This window comes from Pundamilia nyererei, unplaced genomic scaffold, assembly GCF_000239375.1.
Source record: "Pundamilia nyererei isolate P.nyererei 1_Seehausen unplaced genomic scaffold, PunNye1.0 scaffold00134, whole genome shotgun sequence".
Taxonomy (NCBI): domain Eukaryota; kingdom Metazoa; phylum Chordata; class Actinopteri; order Cichliformes; family Cichlidae; genus Pundamilia; species Pundamilia nyererei.
In genome coordinates this window covers 21,603-31,537 of record NW_005187535.1, presented here as the reverse complement: position 1 = coordinate 31,537, position 9,935 = coordinate 21,603, and the positions used below count along the sequence as shown (strand labels likewise).

Below are 9,935 nucleotides of genomic sequence, written 5' to 3'. Positions count from 1 at the left end.
GTGCGTTTGATTGTAGGCGAGGAAGTAGAAAAAATTGGTGTGTTTATACAGCAGAGTACAGCACATGAGTCTGAGCCCTTACAGTCGCATGACCCTCTGCGTGTGTGAGTGTTATCAAGAGGAAGTGATTACTGTATAACTTGGTCAGAGGGAAACCTCTGACTATTGTTCGGCCCTTCCTGGTCATTACAGAGGAAGACGAGACTCCATCACTGTCACTTTTTCTCTAGCTAGCTTTCTCTGTCAGTGACTTTCTTCTCTTTCACTACTTCGATCTATTTATTTTCTCATTTTCACTGTTTAGCTCCACCTTTTTTTCTTTTTCTTTTATTCTTCATACTAAAATAAACAGCTGAATTAAAAACAACTGTTCGATAGACACGAACTAATTAATTATACATTTAAAATCTTCTTTTTATTTAGCAGGGACTTTAACTTCGTCACAGTTCTTTTGATCAAATGCAAGCAGTTTGTCTGTTATGTTGTGCTGCCCTCTGCCGTCTAAGATTAATCCTACGCAAAAGCGTCTGCAGCCCCCAGAATTTCCAGTGCGAGGAATTTAGGCTGCTAGCGTTTAATTATTTCTCATAACTGTGTACATATATATATATATATATGTATTATTATGCATGTATCATGTGTATTCCAGAGTGCATTATAGGAAAAAAAATATTTTAAAATGGAAATCCCCAGCCTTTAATTTGAGCTATGATCCGTATAAAATTAAAATCTAGTAAAAGGCAGTCTGTAGTAGAATTACATTTTTTGCTTTTATTTTATTTTATTGTTTTTGCGAATATTTTTAAAAGAAGCAGTTCGTTCTATTCTTGCTGTAGACTGAAAGTGACCTTGCGGGAGCCCTAAAGTTCGTTACTTAATTGAAGCCTGCACAGCTGCGCTTGAATGAATCAGCACGACTCCTCCAATAATCACATCTAACTTGATTCACCTGAGGCGGCTTTGACAAATATAATCACCCGGCGGTTGGTTTCATTGAGTTTTTATTTCAGGAGCTTGGATTACTGTGCGCTCAAAGGCCAACATGCCCACCAAAAACGTTACCGACGAACGGCTCTCCAAATTTAAGAATAAGGGGAAAGATCCAGCAGTAAGTTAACTATGATTTTTTTTTTTTTACATTTATTTATTTTTTTTAGGTTCTATGTAATGGGTTATTTTATCTGAGCTCCACCATCTACTCCTGTAGAAACTTCGGGAGAAAAGGATCACGGAATGCGTGGAGTTGCGCAAAGCTCACAAGAATGAAAATTTCTTGAAAAGAAGAAATATAACGCTGTCGTCCCTCCCGGACGAGGAGGCCCTGTCTCCAGATTATATCCCCAACGAGCTGGTAAGTTTCCAGAAACCTTTAATAACTCTACTAAAACTAGCAGAGACTCTAACAACATACCTGTAATCCAGGTGACCCACTTATCCATTGAGGACATAATTAAAGACGTGAACAGCGACTGCAGGAAGTCCCAGACCCGAGGCTGTCAGGCAGCCCGGTGAGTGTTCAGGGATGATTATGATCTGTCTGATACTGTCTTCAAATGTAACCCTTGCTTTTTGCCATCTCACAGATGATTACCAACTCAGTCTGTCTGTAAAGAAAAACATCAATTTCAGGGATCACATGGGACCTGTGGGGAAACCGTAATGGGCGTTTGTACAATGTTAATGACACCCAAGAATTTATTGGGTACAAGTGAACTGAGCAAAGTAAAGCCTGTACCTTAACTTTTTTTTTTTTTTTTTAATCGTCTCCTCAGGAAGCTGCTTTCTCAAGAACGTAACCCTCCTCTGAAGGAGATTATAGATGCTGGTTTGCTGTCTAACTTTGTGTCCTTCCTGTCTATGGATGATGAGCCAACTCTGCAGTTTGAAGCAGCTTGGGCTCTAACAAACATTGCCTCTGGGACCTCTTGGCATACACAACAGGTATTAAAGCTGTCTGATATTAATGTTATGTTGGACAGATTTCACAGTAATCTATCAACATGTTGGATATTGTCAATATTCAACATATTATAGTCACATGTCTGCTTTGGGTTTACCTTGTAACCTCCTCAAGCCATTTTCAGAGCAGACTAAATGTGTGTGTGTCTACCCTCAGGTGGTGGAACATGGGGCTGTACCAGCTTTCATCTCTTTGCTGTCCTCGCCAATGCTGCACATTAGTGAACAGGCTGTCTGGGCTCTTGGGAACATTGCAGGTTAAATCTTAAATGCAATGTATTGTCATGTCTGGCTTTGCTCTAACAAAGGGGGGTGTTGAAAATGGGGAATCTGAGATGAGTTTCAAAAAGCGCCTCAGTTGCTGAGTAACTCTAAAGTCTTCCCACTAAACAAAGGAATATGGAAAATAAAATCCAGTCCTCTACTTCAGTTTCATTGTTATGCTTACAATGTAACTACTCCTCAGGTGATGGTGCAACCTATCGCGATGTCCTGATTGAGTGCAATGTCATCCCAGCCTTGTTGTCTCGAATCTCTCCAGACACACCGGTCAGTTTTATGCAAGCTTTGTTTGTGTTTGTCCTCTTTTTCTGATAACTTCTAAATATTCTGGATTTGAGATTGTCCTGCACTTGGTAGAGTCTAGGTTTAGCTTTGCACTTTAACCACACTGCCAAATCATGACTGGTTTAAATGCATTATGCTGAAAAATCTATGGTTTTAATTTGTCAAACTGAAGTTCCCACAAAGGAACTTGACTGCCTTTAACTGGTTCTAGTGTATAGTAATTCATGTTGATGGCTTTCAATGCCAATGAGTGCATCAAATTGGTCGAATGTGATCAAATAAGTTCTAATGAGGAAGATTATTATTAATAATACTTCAACTCATGATTCATCAACTAAAAGCCCCAACTAAAATAGTATTATCAGATAACTAGTAAAATGGTGAAAGAAACTTCAAGTCTAAACTGTAATTGACTCTAACTCTAGGTTGGCTATTTGCGTAACCTGACATGGACTCTGTCCAACCTGTGTCGAAACAAGAATCCATTTCCACCCTTGTCTGCAGTCCAGCAGGTAACATCAGGAACTGTTGTATTGACACGTGATCAGATTGCACATCTGAATTCCAAATCCACCAGTTGATAAGCTACATCTTCTGCTTCTGTAGATGCTTCCTTCACTGGTCCAGCTGCTTCATCTAAGTGACAAGGACATCTTATCTGATGCATGCTGGGCAACCTCCTACCTTTCTGATGGTGACAATGACCGCATTGAAATTGTAGTGAAAACTGGTATTGTTCCTCGACTGGTGGAGCTCATGAGTCACCAGGAGCTTGGTGTCATGGTAGTGTATATACACACCCCTACTCAGAACTTAAGGGTCTGTCACTTGAGCATAAGTTAAAAATCTGACATGAGATACGAAGATTTAATACTTTTCCCTCTGTCATTACTCAGTGTTGCATTTGAATATGAATGATCACTTCATATAAATTTTTTTTTTTTCTTCATAAATCTTTGACAACCAGACCCCAGCTCTCCGCTCCATTGGGAACATAGTGAGTGGCTCTGACCTACAGACTCAGACTGCAATTGATGCTGGAGTTCTAAATGTCTTACCCAAATTAATGAGGCATCCAAAGGCCAGTATTCAGAAGGAGGCAGCATGGGCCTTGTCCAACATTGCTGCAGGTCCATGCAAGCAAATCCAACAGCTGATCACCTGTGGTCTGCTTCCTCCTCTAGTACACTTACTGAGAAATGTGAGTAGCCTTCAATCTGTAGTCTGAATTCAAAGTGTAAAACTGGGAGTACACCACCTTTGTGTTTACTGGGTTACTTGATCCAACGTAGTTGTTTTTTTTTTTTTTTGTTTTTTTTTTTGGCCTGTCCCGTTTGGCTCTTTTGCCATCAGAATTGTTGTCTAAAGGCAAAGAAAGATACCCAACGGATTTACTTTACCAAACTGACCATCCCAGCCTTGCCGTAATGGTCCATTTGATTCACCTTTTATTGTTTATTTTATTTTCACTTACTGAATACGGGACAGACTTGACTGGGGGAAAGAAGGGGAGAAAGAAAGAGGGAAAGAGAAACAGCTGAGAAGAGGGACGGGGGAGAAGGGCAAAAGACAAAAACCAACAGAACGGGCAGAGAAAAAAAATATGCATATATCAATCACCTGCTGAGAAAGAAAAAAGAAAGCAAGCAGAAGAGAACAAGAGTAATAGAATAAACAACATCACAATGATACATGGGAATATGACAGTAAATACTAAATGTTAAACATTATTGTGCAGCACATAAGATCCAACTTAGTTTTAATGAGCCATCACTCTGTGGATAAAGGCCACAATGAAGTGTAGGAGTTTAGTTCTTTTTCAAAGTGAAGTTGTGATAAATGGGCTGAAATCAACACCGAAGGTTGGCTTGCAAGTTAAACACTAGTGCTGTTCAGATTCTGAGTAAGCTAGCTGTCAGTATGTTAGGTTTTTTGTTTGGACAATTTTCTGTATTAAAGAAAAAACCATTTCACAAGTAACAATGGGCTTATCTGTTCAGCTGCCAAATATTTTATTTTTGTAAATATTCTTCCTCGTCTCAGGGTGACTTCAAAACTCAGAGGGAAGCTGTTTGGGCTGTGACAAACTTGACTAGTGGGGCTACTGTGGAGCAGGTAGTCCAGTTGGTGCAGAGTGGTGCTCTGGAAGCAATCATCAACCTACTTCAGGTCAAAGATGCTAAAGTCATTCTGGTCATATTGGATGCCATAAACAACATCTTCATGGTGAGGGCAGAAGATGTCGCAGATTATAAAATGCATTAACTTGGCTAACTGAAAATTTAAAATGCAGTGAGATTTGAGTCTAAATGATACTATGTTTGGCTGTGACTTTTTCAGGCTGCAGAAAAGCTTGGTGAGATGGAGAAGCTTAGCCTGTTGATTGAAGAGCTGGGAGGACTGGACCGCATTGAGATGCTGCAGAACCATGACAATGAAATGGTGTATCAGGCTGCACATAACATAATTGAGAAGTACTTTAGTGATGTAAGTCTTAGCTGTGTGGATGAACAGTTATAATGTAAGCCTTAAACTTTGTAATCTGAAGTTGGGAACTTGTACTAATATTTGTATTTTATTTTTGCATTTTGATTTGAAAGCTGACTAAACTTTTTTTTTTCTCTCTCTTCCCCTCTCTATCTAGAGTCTCACTCATGGTGAGAAAGTTGATGCAACAGAGGATGAATTTGCTTTTCAAAGCCCTGATGTCCAGAAATCCTTTGAATTTTAAAACTGACTATGTTTTGAATTCATGTTGAAAATTTGAATAAAGAAATGATCTCAATGGTACTCAACAGTCATGGGTAACTTGGGCAAATCTCATTGCACCTGTGAACCACAGCAAACTAAAATGTCACAAAAGTCTTCCAACATTTAAAACTGTTAAATCTGCAACTTGAATAAGGGCTAGACGTCAACTGCATTGCTGGAATTCGGGTTGCTAGTTTCACTTTACTACTTTCCTGCACTGTAACTTCATTCTGTGTCACTCTGGGCAAATCATTAGCTTGCAGAAGACCAGAAAATTGCTTTATTTCCGCCTCTCAAACATTTGTGGCACTCTCCTTTATCCCGTCCCCACCTGCTTCATCTTTACTACCACCAGTGTCTAAACTGTCAGGATCATGTCCTGCTTCCTACAGTTGGTAGTGACTCTGAAGTTTATTAAAACTGAACATGAGTTGGCAATCTCTCATTTATTGAAATTTAAGCATTCAAGTCTGGCTGACTACTCTCTGAACTGGTAATTCAAACAGACACTCTGACGTGCAAACAGTATAGTGAAGTACACTTTCCACCTCTCACATGCACAGTTCTCCATCTGGCAGACTGTTTCGCAGCATCAAAACCGTAACGACCAGACACTGCAAGAGCTTCTTCCCCCAAGCAGTCGGAGCCCTCAACTCACTACCACTAAAGGACTGATATACACACACCTCTACAAACACCTTACAATAGTGACCAAAGGATTCAAATCTTCCACAAATCCACTACAAAATGGACCTGGGAACAATATACTATATTTTGCATCTTGCGCATGTCTTTGTCTTGTCTACAATAACTTGAACCTGGTATTCAATACCTACTGCACAATCCACTTTGTATTGTCTCTGTCCTGTTTATCATACAGTTAGTATTGTAGTTAAAGTGCCTTTCTATCCCTTTTACCGAAATGTAGCATGTTATTTATTTGTAAATCCTAGTTATCTCTTGGAGATGTATTTATATACTTAAATGCATCATGGGGGGCTTGGGGTGAAACAGCATTTTGGTACGCTGTATACTGTTGAATTGACAAAGCTCTTGAATCTAATTTCCCCCTTTTCAGCCCAAGGAAAGTGCTAAGAGGAAGTAGAAGACTAAGTCAAAAGCATGAATTGCCAAAGCCACCCATCCTCTTCACATACCACTGAAATGTAGTTGAGATGTGGCTGCACACTGATCACGAACTACAGCTTTGCTCTGTAGAATAGCATTACAGACGACCTAGCTAACAGAAGTGACCTAAAAATAAAGCATTTTCAGAACTTTTTTTAATTACATCGTTACAAATAAAGAAATTTACACATTTCCTTAAAGCTAATACAAAATTACATTTATAAAAACAAACCAAGATGTGAAAATTCACAATGGTCAGACCAGGCTGAAGTGTGTGCACTGGTGCATCTGGCCAGTGCTCTTTGATAATGTCTTTATCAATTGAAAATTGATACTCTTGGCAGACTGGCACTGGACTGACTCCCAGAATGCCTTGAGCATAAAGCCATGATGAAAACAAAACTACAGCAGGTGATGTGAACTTCTAGTCTTAGACATCTGGCAACAGCTGCAGACTTCTTTCATAACTGCCCTCCTAAGATATGACTTTTTCTAAGAAGGCAGCAGCTTTGGAAAATGTTCTATTTGTCACAAGGAAGACCTACAATTTTTTACACAACATTTTACACAAAAAGTTTCAGTATCCTGCTTTCCTTGACTTGCCAAATTTCAAATGATGCAGAACAATGAAAAGCAATGTGCATAGGTATGGCTAAAAATACAACTGAGTCAGCAATCAAGCTAAGATGTGCAACAGCCATTAAAAAAAGAACTTACTGCTAATGTGTTGAATACAATGGTGATTTTGGCCCCTATTATGTGATCTAGGTGGAGCATTTTATTGTTATTTATTATAAATGGAAAAAATACAAATAGGAATTTGGAAACTTGCGTTCCTGTCGAAGCACCAGACATCAGTCTTTAACAGTGTTTGTGGACGTGTGTCTCTACATTTTCTCATAGCTAAGCTCATGTCCACAAGTGAGGCACGTTTTCTTGTAGAGGTCTTCCTCTTCATCTACAACCTCTTCCGGTCCGTACTCATGCTGGTGAGCGGTGGTGTTTTTGGTCCACATACTGCTCCTTACTGCTCTGCGTAGCTCTGATACACGCACAGAGACACACAGCTGATGTTTAACAATGCTCAGTGTAACCCATTTGGGAGGGGAGAATTTTGGCTCAAAGCAAACACCGACCTTTGACCTTCTTGTTGAAGCGTTTTTGTTTCTGCACCTCTCTGTTCTCTTCTCTTGTTTCTCTGGCTTCTTCTAGAGCTTCCTCTGAACCCCACACCTCCATACATCTTTTCTCCATCTGTAATATACAAAAACCTTTTAGCAGGTCCATAGACTGTACAGGTAAGATGGACACTGGCACCATGATGCCCCCCTTGGAATTGTAAAATTCTGCTTTAAAGTTGAAATTTAAGCATTTTGCTGCAGCCATCTTTGGTTTTGGGTTGAAGCTAATATCTGGAAAACCGAGGACTAGTCAGCCACACTGTAGCTAGTAAATTCTAAATGTTTAAAAGTGATTAATAAGTTACTAAACCAAGTGGGAACTAAGTTTTTTTTCATAGATCTTTTTGTAACCAAAGGAATCGCCCCCTGCTGTCCATTAGAAAGACTGCAAGTTTAAATCACTTTTACCATCTTCTTCACTTTTAGATTATGTAAAAGAGACTTTTACATAATCTACTGTAAATCTCTGACATCTACAAAACATACACCCTAATACATTTCCTGAACATTTAGCAGTACTTTGGTTTACTCACACCTCAGCCTCTCATTTCTTGGGTAATAGTATTTTTCACATTATTTATGTTATCACAAATCTAATGACTAACGATTTTTAACACACAGTGATTGAGTTAATTGGTAAGCTTGTGTCATAAAACGTGTGCATTGTAAACTTAAAACAAAACAATTATCTGCTTGTTTTTAGTGAAGATTTACGAACCAATCACTTCGCTTTTTTTTATATGAATAAAGTTTCACATACATTAAGCTTTTTAAGACAGAAATACTATATTTAAGTTCACAGTGAGCAGTCTAGCCACACAACACTGAATGCTAAAGAATATTAGCATAACGTGAATATAGGTTAAAAAAGTTGTATGAGCTGCCCTTCGCATATTTTCATACCTGCAGTTGGAGGTAGAGCTTCATATCTCCCCAACGTGGGTTATGGGGGTTTTTCTTCAGTATAAACCTGAGAGGAGGCTCCCTCTTGTCCAGGTCACAGTCCTTCAGCAGGTAGCGCTGCTTAGCCTCAGTCCTGGAGATCAGCTTGTGCTTTTCCTCATTGTCCCTGAAAAGGAAATAGGTTTAAAATAGATCTTTAGTTGTACGACTATATAAAACAAAGTTGACAGTTATACACAAAAAAAGTTTGAGGCAACATTGCACTTTAAAGCCCCTAAATACTTAGACTGTGATGGACACCAGCACAAAATGTTTAGGTATCTTAATGCTTAACATAGAATGCACAAGCAAATACAGTAAATGACAGCAAATCATCCTTCTTCTTTTTTTAATTTCGTCATGATGAAGCCTGAGTTTAGTTTAGTTTTTTTTTTTAAGGTTCAGTACATGTAACATGTAACATGAGGAGGTGTTAATTCATCCTCCAAATTCTTCCAGATCTCAGGGAGCATGACTGTAAACAGCTGTTAAACACCGGAAATCCGTGAGGCTTGCAGGTGTTTATGGTTCAAAGTTTTCAAATATAAGTCACCAAATAAATCTAATAAATATAAAAGTATTAATTGTGCACATAGACTGCAGCAAACACATCAGGTGTGTGTTTAAGTGTATACCTGCAGCTGTCGCACACAGACAGGTCAAAGCTGTTGCTCAGGTACGAGTCCATAAAGGGTTTCTGACATTCATCACACATCAGGTACTCTGGTTCAATCACCGGAGCTGAAAACAACGCGGACCCACAGTGATCAAGAACAAAGGTAAATAATGTAAGTACGAGACGAGCACGTATTTGTCTAACTAAACACACACCTGGCTGATGCACCACTACCTTGATCGTCTGCTCTCCCTCTATATTTCCCTCCTCGTCGATAAAGAACCCAGCTCCGGAGTCGATGGTCTTGGAAACTTTGGCCGCTGTTGCGCCCTCCACAGCGGACAAAGGACGACTCGCAAGACGGGCTTGTCGGAGCATCAACGCCCGCTGCCGGTTCCTCTCGATTTTAGCCCGCATCGCCGGGGAAAGCTCGAGTTTGGGACTCGAAGCACCACCATCCACTGTCTCGGGCTGTGACGGATCCATGGTGCTCTCTAAACACAGCGATCACGGCAGAGCAATGAATTAAATTACTCTGCAGAACTTGCCCCGGTCCCTCTCGCTCCATGCAAAGTCCAGCACTAGATTGTTGTTACAAAACTGACAGCTGAATGCTTCCGGCTTCTTTTTCGTTTGGGTCTTTTGGTGATTTTCAAACAGCTTTCGGGGGCAATACCGCCACCTTCTGTCTGACCCCGTGTGGAGTAAAGCACACCGCTATCGGACTAATAGTAACTGAATTCAAAAACGTCCACATATCTATTTATTACACTTTATATAATAAAATATTG

At 39.7% G+C, this 9,935-nt stretch overlaps 2 protein-coding genes across 2 annotated transcripts; one reads left to right on the top strand and one right to left on the bottom strand.

Moving 5' to 3' along the window:
• The first annotated feature begins 975 nt into the window (after window positions 1-975).
• kpna7 (karyopherin alpha 7 (importin alpha 8)) lies at window positions 976-5,321 on the top strand. Its single transcript, XM_005743608.2, has 12 exons — window positions 976-1,108; window positions 1,208-1,351; window positions 1,423-1,508; window positions 1,773-1,941; window positions 2,117-2,216; window positions 2,426-2,508; window positions 2,952-3,038; window positions 3,133-3,309; window positions 3,494-3,727; window positions 4,570-4,752; window positions 4,867-5,013; window positions 5,171-5,321. Exons 1-12 carry the CDS (start codon window positions 1,043-1,045, stop codon window positions 5,255-5,257), a joined length of 1,563 nt encoding a protein of 520 aa, XP_005743665.1. The 5' UTR covers window positions 976-1,042; the 3' UTR covers window positions 5,258-5,321.
• Window positions 5,322-6,545: 1,224 nt separating this feature from the next.
• On the bottom strand, window positions 6,546-9,769 carry xpa (xeroderma pigmentosum, complementation group A). The gene is made up of 5 exons (XM_005743607.1): window positions 9,360-9,769; window positions 9,164-9,269; window positions 8,490-8,655; window positions 7,542-7,659; window positions 6,546-7,447 (listed from the first exon to the last, which is right to left on the bottom strand). Exons 1-5 carry the CDS (start codon window positions 9,628-9,630, stop codon window positions 7,293-7,295), a joined length of 816 nt encoding a protein of 271 aa, XP_005743664.1. The 5' UTR covers window positions 9,631-9,769; the 3' UTR covers window positions 6,546-7,292.
• Between the last annotated feature and the right edge of the window lie 166 nt (window positions 9,770-9,935).

Bases quoted from the DNA above. Each gene is read 5' to 3' on its own strand.
- kpna7 (XM_005743608.2), top strand. From the start codon at position 1,043: ATGCCCACCAAAAACGTTACCGACGAACGGCTCTCCAAATTTAAGAAT. The intron at 2,509-2,951 runs GTCAGTTTTATG...CTCTAACTCTAG, and splicing joins GAATCTCTCCAGACACACCG to GTTGGCTATTTGCGTAACCT. The intron at 3,039-3,132 runs GTAACATCAGGA...CTGCTTCTGTAG, and splicing joins CCTTGTCTGCAGTCCAGCAG to ATGCTTCCTTCACTGGTCCA.
- xpa (XM_005743607.1), bottom strand. From the start codon at position 9,630: ATGGATCCGTCACAGCCCGAGACAGTGGATGGTGGTGCTTCGAGTCCC. The intron at 7,660-8,489 runs GTATGAAAATAT...TGTATATTACAG, and splicing joins AGCTCTACCTCCAACTGCAG to ATGGAGAAAAGATGTATGGA. The intron at 7,448-7,541 runs GTCGGTGTTTGC...TGCGTGTATCAG, and splicing joins CTTCAACAAGAAGGTCAAAG to AGCTACGCAGAGCAGTAAGG.